The sequence below is a fragment of the Ursus arctos genome, unplaced genomic scaffold, assembly GCF_023065955.2.
Source record: "Ursus arctos isolate Adak ecotype North America unplaced genomic scaffold, UrsArc2.0 scaffold_11, whole genome shotgun sequence".
NCBI classification, from domain to species: Eukaryota; Metazoa; Chordata; class Mammalia; order Carnivora; family Ursidae; genus Ursus; species Ursus arctos.
Window position 1 is genome coordinate 54,445,871 of NW_026622775.1, and position 16,462 is coordinate 54,462,332.

The 16,462-nt window shown below is 35.1% G+C and overlaps 1 protein-coding gene across 2 annotated transcripts in view; it reads left to right on the plus strand.

Annotated features, from left to right (window-relative positions):
• ANXA10 (annexin A10) overlaps nt 1-15,150 on the plus strand; it is an 86,631-nt gene extending 71,481 nt beyond the window's left edge. For both annotated transcript variants that reach the window (XM_057310164.1, XM_057310165.1), the window contains 6 exons: nt 5,025-5,078; nt 5,175-5,268; nt 5,963-6,058; nt 8,616-8,674; nt 12,433-12,555; nt 14,538-15,150. In XM_057310164.1, the coding sequence (XP_057166147.1) occupies nt 5,025-5,078; nt 5,175-5,268; nt 5,963-6,058; nt 8,616-8,674; nt 12,433-12,555; nt 14,538-14,606 (495 nt within the window). In that variant the 3' untranslated portion in view covers nt 14,607-15,150. The remainder of the gene's footprint in view (nt 1-5,024; nt 5,079-5,174; nt 5,269-5,962; nt 6,059-8,615; nt 8,675-12,432; nt 12,556-14,537) is intronic.
• Nucleotides 15,151-16,462: the final 1,312 nt, after the last annotated feature.

Below are 16,462 nucleotides of genomic sequence, written 5' to 3' on the forward strand. Positions count from 1 at the left end.
CGATTTTAATTCTTTTTTATCCTTTCTGTGCAGTATGGGGGTGTGTGCCCAAGTTATTCTCAGTTTTGAATTAGGAATAAAAATTTCTAAGGAAATCATTGCTGAGGAAGCCAAGTATTAACCGCACCAGATTAAGGAGAGATTGGTAATTTGGACTGATTGGATTTCTTCAAATTATTAACTTGAAAAAGGTGGTATAGTACTAAGCAAATCCACAGACTTTTCAGTTAAATTAAAAATTTTCAAAGGCTCCTGGAGGGCTCACTCGGTTAAGTGTTTGCCTTCAGCTTGGGTCATGGTCCCAGAGCCCTTGCGATGAGCACCCAATGTCTTATGGAAGAGTTAAATCATTGTGCTGTGTACTTGAAACTAATTTTATACTGTATATTAACTAACTGGAATTTAAGCAAAAACTTAAAAAAAATTCTCTCAATTTAAAAAGGCCATAACTTTTTAATTTTCAACTAATGATGCTACAAAATATAAATTAAAACAACAGTTTTGCTGTCAGAAATTCATATTGGCATAGGCAGTGCCCCTAATAAAGGAAAGCCAACAGTCCCGTTGTAAATACATGAGTTGCATCCAAATATCAAACAAGTCGTTATTTTCTTAATATCCAAATAGAAATTTATTTCAATTTATTGATGAAAAATATACATTCTCTGGTAGGAAATAAAATGTATTTTATTAGGATAACTTTGTATTCCATTAAAGCTATATCACAGTCCAGCTTCTGCTGCCAAATCCTGCTTCCTTCCTCTCCCTTCCATAAGTGTTTCTCCCAAGCACACTCCATAATAAACAAGACACGTGCTGATCTCCATCTCAGAGTCAGCTTTCCAAAGAACCCAAAGGCTCTATCCCATCCTTGTAGAGACAAGGAAACCCAGGCTTAGAGGGATTACCATTACACATCTACTGAACGAGAGGGACAATATGAAAACAGGCCTAAGTACACTATCATCCCATTGTTTAAATCTAATTTCTCTTACCTTCAATCCCATTTGACTCCACTCCCATTCTATTTGGTAAAATATCAACGGCCAATATTCAAATAACCTCTTAAAATCTCTGTACCTCTTGAATGGTTGAGCTATAAATCACTTAAAAGTACCAACATCTCAAAATCAGGATTGCAGTGGATTTATTTAAAGCAAAGATTCTTATATTCCAGAAAAAAGGAAAAAAAAAAAAACACACGGTTCTGAAAATTAAGCATGACAGAAAATAAGTCATGGGGGGGAATAATCAGTGAACAATGTTTTCTCAGGGTAATAGGGCAATCAATCTCATTCTTAATTGCAGTTCCTTTTCTGTGAAATTAAACAATAATGCTTTATTATTGATAAAGAGTATATGTGAGTATGTGTATTTGTATATATAGTAATATTATCTATATAGACATACATATTTTAAAACAACACACTAATTTGTGTCATCATGAGGTTTTACCTAATTTGGATTATGACTTTATAAGGTATTATTTATTAATTTTAATTTCTAGAGTTGGATCATTAAATTGTGTTTGTGTGTTTAACTTTGAAATAGCTTTTCAATGTAGTAAAGTTTTCCTTCCAATAGAGAATATCAAAAAGTGAGGGTGAATAGAGACATAGATTTTATAAGAAGCCAAGGAAAATGAATACAGTTTACTTGAAGATTCAATACTTATGAAGCTTCACAGTACATTTCTCTTAAAATGTAAAACACACTTTACAAGTACAAAATATGCATTTCATAGAAATTACCTAAATTACAACAGAAAATGGAAGTAAAAAAGAGGTATTTTAGTATAATCTCCTTTAATAATAGTCTTTTTGAAGATCAGAAGTCTCATGTAATTCATACTGCTTATGTATAAATAATTATGTATAATTAAATGTATAATTTTTCTTAGATTTTTTAATATTTTGGAGATTTCCCATTGATTCCCAACTTCTACATTAGTGGCTCTTTGGTTTGGAGCTTCTGATTTACCATTTGGATTAGTTAATCTAGAAGGTTGGAAAAGATAAAAAGTGAATTAGGGAACTGAAAAGTTCATCACTTCCTCTGACCACCATCTGTGGTGTATACCACTTCAGAGAGAATCTCTCCAGACGTTCTACCAAAAGGAAATGGAATTCCTTCCTAAAGGTTGTGCACTTTAGACTGATGAGTTCTAACCAGATACCCGAGGGCTACTTCAGTGTAAACAGATTTCTTCTAAAGTTGGGATCACTGTTCTCTCTCTCAGTCTCTCTCTGGCTCTCTCTCTCTCTATGTCTGTCTCTGTCTTTCTCTCTCTTTCTCAATCTCCCTTTCTCTCTGTATATATATATATATAGAGAGAGAGATAGATAATAGATACATACACTCTGTGTAAAACCAGGTATATATCTATATCTTTTCCTCTTAGCCATATTATAAGTCAGTTGTATGTCCTTATATTTATTATTTTATCTTCTTGAGATTCAGATTAGAGAGATTTACTTTGTAAATCAAGGAATGTGAACCCATTCTTCTATCAATTGCCTCCCAATACAAATATTCTAAAATTCAATTATTGTAATTACATCCACTACTTCCCTCTGCATTTTATTTGATTTTCAGAATCAAAGTAAAGACTGTCTGTAACTTTCATCTTTTTAACATCATGAAAATCAGGCACACCTCTTTTGTGAATTAATAGAGATTGAGGGAATTGGAGCATAGAAGCCTTAAGATATTCATGAAATGGAAAGTGGTGAAAATTATTGTCATATTTTCTGGGAGAGAAGATTTTTTACTTAATCTTTAAAGTATTTTACAAAAGGGATATTTCTACTAAGGAAATAACTCAGCCAGAACACCTTCTCCTTGAAAAGTAATGCCAATCATCAAATGGGCTTACAACACTTCGTGCATGCTTTTATTTTTTTTTTATAGATTTTATTTATTTATTTGACAGAGATAGAGACAGCCAGTGAGAGAGGGAACACAAGCAGGGGGAGTGGGAGAGGAAGAAGCAGGCTCCCAGCGGAGGAGCCCGATGTGGGGCTCGATCCCATAATGCCGGGATCACGCCCTGAGCCGAAGGCAGACGCTTAACCGCTATGCCACCCAGGCGCCACTCGTGCATGCTTTTATTAACTAGATTTACAGGAGATCTAATTATCTGTCAAATAATAAAAAATTAATCACTTGGAGATTAATTAACGAGTATGTGCAAATCACACTGGAGATGATAAATGTTTTCACGGAAGGACTGGAAACAACCCAATTGGATGCTTACTCCTCATCTTAGCTGTTAGGCTTTTCCTTACAATGGTTTCTCAAACTTGTACAGTGAGACATGTTTGTTGTCCATTCTGGGGGTGTTATTGCCATCAGATTTCAGGGATCATCTGTAGTCAACTTACCTGTTCCAAATATTTTCAGCTAGATTTTTATTCCCTTAATTTCTTCTTTTTACAGTTTTATTTTGTCCCAACCCAAATCCTGTACTCATTTATGCCATTTAATCCATACAGTACTTTGAATAGTCAGTGTGAGTACATGTTCAGTAGCATTTACACAGTTATTGAGTTAAATACTCCACTCTCAGATTTCTGGTGCTCCCCTCTCCTTCTTACCAAGAGAACACTTGGTGGAGAGACATTTGTGTGTGGTTTAGGAGATAGCTTTATGAGAGTGATAGTGCCTCAGATCATGAAGATATTTTCTGCATCCTTGTTCATATTGGCTATGGAATGGTAGTTCTGGCCAACTCTGCACATGCAGCTGATGAGATATAGATGTGCGGGGTATAGAATTTCTCAATAGCAGCTTCCAAATCATGCAGCTGGTTAATTTATGACCCTTTTTCTGTCTCAATCTGGTCAGAGCAAAGTAACCTTCTCTGATGGTTTAGCCTCATCTTTACTCTCACTGGAGCTGAAGAATCCCCCTAAGTTCTAGGTCCCACACGGTTTACCGGTGTGGTCTACTTTATAGCTCTTGGCTACTAGAACAATCTGTCCCTGCTATGGTCATAAACATCTCCATCTGTCAAGCTCCCCAGCCAGGTTCTCAGCTGGCATGCAAGTTACTCCATCAGGAGCAGATAAGAAATTTGGGAACCATTAATGCTACTTAGGGATTGAGATCAAGAGAGTTGTATTTAGGACCTTCCTCTGCCTGATCTTGCTATATCACTGAGTTCCTTGCAATGTGGCTATTTCCACAATCCAAAAAGATGATAGGAGCAGAAACCACTGTATTCTCAGTGTTCTCTCAGCATAGTTAATAAGGAAGGAAGGAAGGAAGGAAGGAAGGAAGGAAGGAAGGAAGGAAGGAAGGAAGGAAGGAAGGAAGGGAGGGAGGGAGGAGAAAAAAAGCCTTTCTTCCAGATCTCAACCCAAAGGAAACATTAAATGAACTGTCTGATCTCATGTCTCTCCTAACTCTTTCCCTCACCCCTTTTAGTCATAATCCTTGCAGACCAGAAGCTCCTGCACTGGCTAGCCCTCCTTCCCTCCTGTTTGCAATGGACATCTCTGATCAACTTGGCCATGTCTGTTCTTTATGTGATAAATGGCGGGGGGTGGGGGGAGTGGTGGGCATGATACAAATTTGTAAAATACTCTTACTCCACAAAATCTGGATTTCATTATTTTATTGTTGCATGTATCCTATTTGGCAAGTTAGGAACTGAATATTAACTCATTCTTTCTCTCAGCCTCTTCACTCTAACAATGTTTAATCCTTCTGTACTGCCCACTGCCATGCTCTGGATGTTCAGTTGGGTGGAAAGAAGATACTGCCAGAAAGTCAGAAGAGTGAAAAACATTTCAACGTCTTTGAAAGATTACCACTGGTCCAAAGAAAAGATAAAACCCACATTTTTGAAAAGGACCTATGTTTCCTATAGTATTCAACAAATGTAGACTAACTCCAAATAATGATAGAATTTTCTTAGGAATTATCAATGTATTTGGTGCTTCAAAGATTTTGTCCCAATAATCCTATATGGGTTGTTAATTTTAAAAATTTACGAAGGAAAACCGGTGTTTATTTTACAGGGAACCAGAGAGGAAGGATATACAGACCCTGCTATGTCTGCTCAGGATGCAATGGTAACTAGAACCAGATCTCAAAGTGACTATGAAAAACCTTTGTTAAAATGGTCTAGGGTGATTATGGGGCTACTTCCTAGCTGTATGATGTTTCAGGTCCTGTGGGAAGCCTGTCAGCAGAAGACAGGGGAACACAAAACCATGCTGCAAATGATCCTGTGCAACAAAAGCTGTCAACAACTGTGGCTGGGTAATTATTAATCAAGTTTCTTTTCAGCTACGTAACAGATAGCATAATGGAAAGCAAGTAGTTAACTGGAAGAGGAAAAAAGGGAAATGTTGCATATAGAGGAAATTACAGCCAGCTATTACAAAGGTACTTATTTTGAATTACATTTACACAGACAAGTCTCATCTAATGACATTACTAAGGAATAAAATTTTCTTATAATTTTATTTTTTCTAAAAACTGAATTATATAACCTTTAAATACTGTATCTTTTAGAATCATCTCTGTTTCTGATGGAGAACTTATTCAAATAAATCTGCTGTTTTCTGTTAGGCATATTATATGTTTTCTTGAAAAGAATATAGTAAACATGGTTTAATTAGTCCATTATAAGTCAAGGAAATTATTATTAATGTTACGATCTGTGTGAAGCTGCCATGTTTGTCTTAGAGGTGCACTCACATTAGTTTGCACATTGTTTGGCTTTTATACTTTTCTGTTTCTTTTAGTTAAAAAAAATGTTTTACATTTTTTCTACATATATAAAATGCTATAAAAATTTATAAAAGACAGCCGACTCCAGTTCAACCTGTACCCCTATACTTTATTTACTTTCACTATTTATAGCAATCTAATCAATATTTATATTTTAAATTTATATTTTAAATTTATAATATGTACAAAATCTCCTTTGAATTATATCAATTTGTTGAAGTTTTCCAGGAATTTCAAAATATTTCTGGGCAAGACATAGTAGATGCCATTAATGAATGCTATGATGGATACTTTCAAGAGTTGCTAGTTGCAATTGGTAAGTAATACTTTATTTGGTGTACAGCAGACCTTTCATTCCACAATAAACGCTGATTAGCTCTGATTGAATTAAAGATGCATGACTTTGCTCTTCACTGAATCACTTTCCCCTGAATTTAATTATTTAGGAAGGATGTTAACTCTACAGAGGAAAAGTACATTAGCTACTGACTGATACAGTGCACTAAACTGGCAACTTGATAACTTTAATGAACTAATACCCTTCTCTAACAGCTGGTTCAACTTTCATACTGGGAAACATTAATTCTCAGATACTCTCTCAGGTAATGGGATCTCATACCTTTAAATTCATTTTATAGGGGCACCTGGGTGGCTCAGTCGGTTAAGCGGCTGCCTTTGGCTCAGGTCATGATCCCAGGGTCCTGGGACTGAGCCCCGTGTCTGGCTGGCTCCCTGCTCACCAGAAGTCTGTTTCTCCCTCTCCCTCTGCCCTTCCCCCACTTGTGCTCTCTCTCTCTCACTCTACTCTTTCTCAAACAAAAATATTTTAAAAAAACAAATTCATTTTATATGTACTGATTTCCATTCCCTTATTAAAAAGCAGATAAGTGCTAGAAATATGGCTTCTTTTTCTCCAAGAGGAAGAGGTTTTTTTGTCATCATCTTTAATATTTTGTCTTTAGGGGTAAGTTCTACCATAAACAAAAATTCACCAAGTTGTTACTCGGTAGTGATTTCTGCAGGCTTTTGTGAGAGACATACCTACATCTCTTTCCTAAGAAAAGATATCTTCCCATAAAGAGGAAAACAGTGGTAGCTATCCGTAACAACTACTATTAAACTACCCATGCTGTACCTTGTGTTGTGCTAGGACTTGACAGCATACACTGTAGGAACGACAAATGAAGGGTCTTTGTGAAATGTCCCCATAGAGAACACACATCAAGTAATCACTTGTATTTGTTGAATAAATGTATATTATGATTTTCCAGTCCTAGAATAGCACAAACATACATGGGCATTAGAGATGGTAGGGAACAGAATTTTCATAGCTTAGCTTATAAAGGAGTTTTAAGCTAGGGTTCCATTAAAAAGGTTTGGTGGGTTCTTTGAACTCCTTAAAATAGTATACAATATATGAACAAGCATGTGTTTTTCTGAGAATATGGTGCATTTATTTTGGCTAATTCTCAACATAATTTAATAACCATGTATTACATCACAACTCATTTAACAAACAAGGCCCAAGAAGGTTAATTGACTACTTCAAAGTCTATCAACTAATGAGCAACAAAGTTATGACTAGAACTCATGTCATCTGAATTTCAAGATAACTGTCTTTCCACTATAGACCATACCACAAACAAAGCAGTGGGTGAGAGGAAATAGTAGACATGAGAAATACCAGAAAACAATTTAACTGATTCATTCATTTATTCAAGAAACATTTATTGAGTCATCTACTATTCTGGCCATTGATTTAGGCCCTGCAAATGGAACAGTAAAACAACAACAAAAGCTTCTTCTCCTCAAAGTGTCCACATTCTAGCAATGACTCAAGAGTGCTATGAGGTTTACAGTTATAAATAAAAATAAAAGATGAAGGCATCATCTTACAACCTAAAATTATCATTGGAACTATAGAGAAAACACTGTTGTAATGACTTTATTTTTCCCAAAAGTTATAGCCTCACACATGTTACTCATTTATTTATTAATTTATTTACTTATTCAAATACACATTATTGAATGTCAATCATTCAACTGATCTCCATCAAGGACAACTGTTCACTAGGCTGTAGGTGGTTCTAATGCCATAATGGTTTTGATTAAATGACTCCTAACACTGGTCCAGGCCCCTTATTGCCCATCCAGTTTTTTTGTTTTTTTGTTTTAAAGAGACTTCAGATTTGGGGTGGTTGGGTTGCTCAATCGGTTGAGCATCTGACTCTTGGTTTCAGCTCAGGTCATGATCTCAGGGTCATGAGATCCAGCCCCATGTGGCAGGCTCCATGATCAGTGGGGAGTCTGCTTGAGACTCTCTCTGTCCCTCCCCCCACCTACTCTCTGTTTCTGTCTCTCTCTTTCTCTCTCAAATAAATTTAAAAATATTTAAAAAGAAAAGAAAAAGGCCTCAGATCTATTCACAAGTCTATGAGGGATTAAATATAGTGTTTGGGAAAATGAATCAATTGCATATTGAGTTCTATAATAATAAAAATCTATAATAGTGGTGATAACCTGGGTCTCTTTAAAGCTTTATTTAATATTCAGATAAAAGGGGCACATTTTTCTTCACCAGATGCTGTGAAGGAACTAAGAAATCTCCAAAGATAGAGATAGACTAAATGAAAATCTGAATGAGTCATAATTGTTGCTTTACATTTTTCTGTAGGTTATGGCTTTACCACTATTCTACCCATTGAAATTTTACTACAATGTACAATGAGGGATTCCACATAGGACTCAAAAAGTTTCACTCTCCCAGGATTTTAACAGAAAAAAAAAAAAAGTGTTTTCGTTGTTTCCCAAATTCTGAAGAAAATATATATTGTCACTCTCAAACTTTCTTTTTTTCCTCTGATTTTTCCTAGTTCTCTGTGTTCGAGACAAACCAGGCTATTTTGCTTATAGACTATATAGTGCAATCCATGTAAGTATGGCCCACATTTTTTTAAATTTTTCCAGAAAATCATGTCTACTTTCTCAAAGCACTGGGTTTACTTTTTTTATTTAAACATTTTTGAACTTGTATGCAAATATATTCATTTCAAACAAAATATGCTCAAGTGAAAAAAATGTATTATACACCAAAATGAGAACGACCAAATAAATAATGCTCTGCTTTCTACATCAAATTGAGTTACCTGAGAAGTATGACTCCATGGGTCCTATCTCCCCCATGTGCTTTAGTTCTTCTTAGCATACGAAGAAACTGGCAAATCCTAAAGCTTTTGGACCCTTACTTCATACTTAATTCAAGTACAAAACATATAGTATCAAGCAGGAAATGTCAAAACACTGTAAGTCCTTAGTAAGAAATTGCTACATATCTGAAATTTAAAAACATGAAATAATGCAGTGGTTATTTTTAAACCTAAAGTATTTTTTTTTTTAGTACTTTAAAAAGAGATGGCTAGACAACAATAAACTCTACATCTATTTTATGAGAATGTTGATCATAGTTTAGTGTGATAGTCAATCACACATCCTTTGGTGCTTTTTAAAGAAACAAACACTTAAATGCATGAGACAATACACGTTTTATCCATTATATGGATTAACACATTTTTAGGAAAATTTAACACATTAACACATTTTTAGGAAAAGAAAAGTTCTGATACAAATCATTATACATATTATCATAGCTTCAAAAACTCAGAGGAAATTATTTTTTTTAAAGTCAGTAATACAGCAGTTTTAAGAGTCAGAGTTTTATCCTCAAAGTAATTTTTACAGACCAACTTATTAAAAGTAGCTAGCATGCTGGGATAATATGATAATAGTTGAGAATATTTCTATTATATATCTTGTGTATTTTTTATTTATGTACAAGAACCAACCTATGTATCCTCAGATCACATATCCTATGCTCACAGCCTTCTGCTTCTATTTTATTCTATTTCCAAGCAGAAAAAGTTGACTTGATTTAAAATTTTTTTTAAATAATGTATTGGGCAATGCTATGGAATGATTTCAACAGTGTCCTTCTCCAAAAATGGAATGAAGTTTCACTTGTGAATGACCATGGGGAGATAAGCATAATTAGTCTGATTCCAAATCTGTCCAAGTTGAGGGCTACTTATTCTAATAATAAATAAAAATTCTATTCCTTCTGTGTGTGTTTCAATGCAAAAATGAAGATACATGTACTCACAACTGACTTGGAGGTAAGAGGAGGATTGTATATTCAAATAATTGAATTTTTAATATATGATGACCTCAAATGTAAAATATTGGTCAAAGCTGTTACACTACCCCTAACCGAAGTAAACTACAGGTATTTTTCTCTAGTGCACTCTAAGTGAATGATGTACAACTTAAATATGGAAACTTGGGTAAATCATTTAACTTAATCACCCCAAATTATGAAAAGATTGCTTAGAGGTCTATACCCAAAACATTCAGATATCAAAAATTTTATTATGTGTTATATATATATTATATATATATATATAATATATATATAAATATATTATATAAAAATATGTATTTATATATCACATATATATTACATATATATACACACACACATATATATATACATATACACACGTATATATACACACACACACACACACACACACGTGTAAAATATATATGTATATATATTATGCTCACTGGCCACTGGATGTCCCCATTACTCCACTTGAAAAGACAAATGGAACTTGGTTTATAAAGCAGTATTCTTTCTGGAGCTAGTATACAGAAATTGATTTTTGTATTTTTCAGTATTTGAGTTTAAATCCAAAAATATTTCAAATACCTGGAATTTTTATTTTTACAATTTTTAGAAATAGACTGTAAAATAAAAATGTAATTGTTGTCTCACTCAGACATATCAATGTTCATCTAACATTATCCCAACCCACCTCCCTCCCTGGCCTAGAAAGAGCACATGATCAGATCTGCATTATAATGCAGTGTGAGGGGCGCCTGGGTGGCTCTGTCGTTAAGCATCTTCCTTGGGCCCAGGGTGTGAATCCCAGAGTCCTGGGATCGAGTCCACCTCAGGCTCCCTGCTCTGCTGGGAGCCTGCTTCTTCCTCTCCCCCTCCCGCTGCTTGTGTTCCCTCTCTCGCTGGCTGTGTCTCTGTCAAATAAATAAATAAAATCTTTATAATGCAGTGTGAGGGAGACAGTGTGAAGGCGGGCTAGGCTGAAAGGAAGGAACTATTACAGAATCAGGAAGGAGACAGCGTGAAGGTTGGCCAAGGGGTGAAAGGAAGGAACTACTGCAGAATCAGGGTGAAATGATAAGGGCCAGCATCAAGGCAGTGACACTGGAAATAGATATTATGGGACATTTAAGAAGTAAAACAGAAAGGGGGCCCAAATGCTGATGTAGGAAGACCCTGAACCCGCCTCTTCCCCCCGACATACCAAATCTACACGTACATAAAGAGCAATTTCTCCTGAACAACTGAAGGCTGAACAGCTTCTGCACAACAAATAATGAAGGGTCCACATAGAGAATGTAGGAGAGTTGGAGACATAATACCCTCTACACGAAGACCTATAGTAGGGAGGGATATCACTGAGGCACCCATGTGCAGACTCACCTGCCCTGGGCACAGTGAAGAAACAGCAGTTTAAAAGACAACTAGACTATAAGTAAAGGAAATTTACTCATTAACCTTAAGACATCCACCAAATGGGTGAGGAACTGTCGGAAGTCTCTATCCCTTACACCTGCCAGACTAGTTATTATCAAAAAGACAAAAAATTACATGTGTTGGCAAAAAATGTGGAGAAAAGAGAATCCTCATACACTATTGGTGTGAATGTAAACTGGTGCAGCCAATATGAAAAACAGTATTGAGTTTCCCGAAAAACTTAAAAATAGAACTACCATAAAATCCAGCAATTCCAGTTCTGAGTATTTATTCAAAGAAAACAAAAACACCAATTTGAAGAGATATAAGTACCTCTATGTTTATTGTAGTATTATGTACAATAGCCAAGAAATAACCTATGTGTCCATCAATAAAGAATGTGTCACACACACACACACACACACACACACACACTGGACTATTAGCCATTAAAAAGAATGAAATCTTGCCATTTGCAACATGGATGGACCTAGAGGGTATTATGCTAACTTAAATAACTCAAAGGAAGACAAATACCATATTATTTCATTTATGTGTAGAATTTAAGAAACAAAGCAAATGAATAAACAAAACAGACTCACAGTTGCAGGAAACAGTTGGTCACTGAGGGAGAGGGGTTGGGGAACAGGCAAAAGAGCTAAAGGGGATTCAGAGGTACAAACTTCCAGTTATAAGATAAATAAATCATTGTGATGTAACATTAGGGAATGTAGTCGATAATATTGTAATAACTGTATGGTAAAAAAGAGACTGATGGGGATCATTTTGTAATGTATAAAAAGACTGAATCACCATGACGTACATCTGGAACTAATATGCAATAGTATGTCAATTATACTTCAACAAAATAAATAAATAAAGCAAAAGAAAGAAGTCAAATAGGTAGAATACTTCACCGCCTGTACCCTGTATGAGAGAGTCTCAGAGGAGACTGGGAGTCTGACTTGGACACACCCCAATCGCCATGCCAGTGTTTGAGGAGTACAGGAGAAATAAAGAATATGAGTCTATATTAGATAGATTACCTTTAAGGTACTGTTTTCTAATTTTTTTCACTCCTCTTCTGTATCTTTTAGGACTTCGGTTTCCATAATAAAACCATCATCAGGATTCTAATCGCCAGAAGTGAAATAGATCTGATGACCATCAGGAAGCGATACAAAGAGAGATACGGAAAATCCCTGTTTCATGACATCAAGGTAAATCTCCTACACATATTTATTTTGACCCAGATTTTATCCTTTTTGAAACTGAAATAAGAGCTTTAAGTACCTTCGCGTTAGAATCTAAAAAGTTAACTATTCTGACAAAGATGATCTACTTTAGTTCATCAGACAGTCTTTAGAGCATCAACAGGTGCTAAATTAGGAAATTCCTTCACCTCAGTAACAGAATTTGTTTCTCTTTGGTGTGTTTCAAACAAAAATTGTTGATGGAATCATGTAAAATATTCATTCCCTAATTGTGTAATGGTGCCATGTGAGTTAAATTTTGAAGAATGATCAGTATCAGGAAAAATACATTTTGCAATAAGGCCACACTACTTATGAAGAGGCTTCTTAGATCAGTTCAGCTCCTATTGTCATAGAAGGTTGGGCACCCAGTCGAATCCCATAAACTGGTAACTTGGAGGAATTTAACATTGATAGTTATGTAAAATTCTATGCAGCCCTAGCCCTTTAGCCCTTGAAGGGCAAAGCAGCAATGATTCAGAAGTAAACCAATTTCTTCATTCTAATATGTCTAAACTTTAGTCGGGATTTTGATAAAGCCTAGCAAAGAATTATTAGAATATACAGGGCTACGTATGTAATTTTTGGTACCCAATCTAAAATTAAAATATTTGACCTCTCGTTCAAAAAATTATAAAGAATTTCGGGGTGGTATTAGCAGAGCATTAAACCAAGCACAGGGCCCTGAGAATGTATCTTACCTTATACTCTGCACATAGCTAAGTGCTGTTACCTGTTCACATTGCTTTCCACTGAAATTTTCAATTGCATAAACAAGCTTTTTAGTTTATTAAAAGTGATCCAGACGCAACTTGACAACCTAAGGACCAAAAGACCATAAAAAAAACAGAAGACCCTATAAGCCTTTGCATAGCCAAAGTGGTTTCCAAAAAAGGCATTGCAGCAGTTAAGAGAAATTTTATTCGTTTTGCTAAAACTGTCCTCCACCTACCTTCAAAACCCTAAACTTTAAGTGGCAATAAACATTTTTCATTGAGAAATACATGTCATAACTTATTTTCTAAATGAATAAATGAATTCTAACATATATACTGCAATTAACCAAGCCACCTCAAAGTCTGCATGTAATTCATGTAACTTACTATATGCATTTAAAACAATGAATTATAATTGCATGACTTTGTGTAAGAAAACATTATGGTAGTTGATTTTTAACATAATTAAACATGATTTTTATAATTCCATATATATCTTACTATTATTGTTTGAAAAACTTAGAAACTATAGAAGACCTTAAGATAAAAATTGCCCTTATTCTCCACCACAGACATTCAGTAATGCAATGTTGTTGTAGGTGCTATGTTTTTAAAAATATATATAAACATTAGTATGTTTTACTACATAAAGGAATACTTTTATTGAATCATGGTATTCCACTAAGTTATAAAATACATAAACTACCCTACATTATTAAATATTGCTTTTTACTTTTTCACTATTATACATAATGTCTATATTTTTTAGTGTAAATTTTTGTGCTCACCAATAATTGATCATTATTTCCTTAGGATATATTTCTTGAAGAAGAATTATTGCATTAGTGAGTATAAACATTTTTAAGTCTTTGGAGGTATATTGTCCATTTGCCCTCCAGATTCTAAATTGATTTATAACAATAATATTAGGACACCTCTTTTAAAGTTGAGGAGATTTAATTCTACCGTGAGTTATTCTTTTCATAAATACACATTAGGGTTCAATCAACTTTATATAAACCCTATTCTATTGACTATGACCATGGTATTATTTTTCAAAAACTTCCACTGGGAATAGTTCTCAGGACATATTAAATCTTTAGATGAAAAGAGTCAACAATTTTAGAAACGCTAATGGCCCATGGATCTTTCTCACTGTAATTCAGAGGAATCATGCTGCTTCTTAGAAATACTGTGATATTTTATTTCAAATGCATTGTTTGTTTGTTTCAGAATTGTGCTTCAGGGCATTATGAGAAAGCTCTGCTTGCCATCTGTGCTGGTGACGCTGAAGACTACTAAGTCAAAAGAAGCATTTGGAAGACACTGCATTCCTATTTACAGACAGGTCAAAACACAGAGTTTGTGAGAAGTTTGCATTATTAGAAACATGATAGCAAAATTATAGAATCATATTTGCTCTTGTATCTTTAAAATCATTCTAAGCCAAAGAAAAATCTATTGATAAAGGTATATGAGACTGGATTTATACTTATCATCCAAATCAGCAATTTACTACATGGAATAGTAAAATAATGGAATAATAAAAATAATTTCATTGAAATATATTTTATTTAAATGTGAATTGTCAATTCCCTACAGCAAGAAATCTGTTTATAGCTGTCCTTAGCATGCTTGGGGAGAGGGAAACATGGTGTGTGGCCAACCCCCTTCGAGAAATTTTCTAGATTTTTGTACAAATGCAATAAAGCCAAAGTGAACATCTAAAGCTGCCTTTATTTAAAAGAAAATGAAGATATAAAACAGCGAAGGGCAGCCATACAGGTATTTGTCAGGCTTCAGTATGTAAGAGACCTGGATGTAAAAATGGGTGTGTGTGTGTGTGTGTGTGTGTGTGTGTGTGTGTGTGCGCGCGCGCGCGCAGATGTGGGGGGTGGGAAGGGTGTAACCATTCTGGTCAAGGCAGTTTATCCTTAGCTAATTTTATTTTTTTAATGTGAGTGCCTAACCAACCCCGTATTTACCCATGCAATGACAGAAAAATCATTGCTCATTGTTTTTGTCTTCCCTTCTTAACATCACCATCAAAGCCATTTGGAAGTTATTACGAACTTTGTACCATCGGTAAAGACTGGCCCCTTGCGGGTCTGACGATTCAGTAAATTAAGAGCAGCAAAGGAAAAATACTGAGGTCAGATTTGGGAAAGAATCTAGATTGATGCCACAAACTAGCCTAGAATGAAAGCAGAAAGAGAGATGGTGAGTCCACAACAGAGGGCTCCCAATATATGCAAAGAAAAAGACAAAACCCAAGATCACAGGAAGCGGCAGTTAATGAAGTCAAGCAAGGAAAATGAGGGCACATGGCAGCCAATCTAGAGGACCTGGTGAAGGAGTGCTCTGTTCCAAGAGCAACACATGGAATGTTTGGGGCTTTTTGTTTGTTTGTTTTTCCCAATAACCTGTGGCCCAGTCCCTGTAGATCTGTCGTCACCAGTCTCAGGAGAAGAAAACTGTATTTAGAACCTGTTTTCTTACAGGCGAAATGATACAGGACATTTAGAACACAGTGATTGGGCACAACATGAAACATTTAAGAATAATTAGACTTCTGAAATCACTTTCAAGATGTCAACTTACTGCTATGTTGTATGATGTTACATCATTTTAAATTGACTTTGATTTTTATCTTTAAAAATGTATCTTTAAGATTTCAGTCTCAATTATTTGAGATATTTAGCATAGCTCTTCTTCCAGATAATTTTTTTTAGATAAGAGTTTTAATACAAGAAAAATGTTAGAATTCCTACTGAGAATTTAGATATTTAAATAAAAATTTTCCTTGCTAGGACATTTTTGTGTAAGTAGTTCAATAAATTGTGAAATTTATACTTTTGCTGGGTAATACCTCTTATTTCTTTGGTAAGGCATGGTGTTGTCAAATCAAAAACGAATTCGGACTTCTATAGGGAGGGGTTTTATTTGAAAAGACTACTGCAATAAGTGGGGAGAGGGGCTGCAATAGGGAAAGAGGGGCTACTGCAACAAAGAGAATGTTCTGACTGTGAGATTTACAGGGGTCTCAAGGGTCAGCCAGAAAAGGATTTTTAATTTATAGGGATGAATAAACAAGGCTAGGAAGAATCAGGTGTGGGGAATGGGATGAATCTGTGGTGTGATCGGACAATTCATCTGGA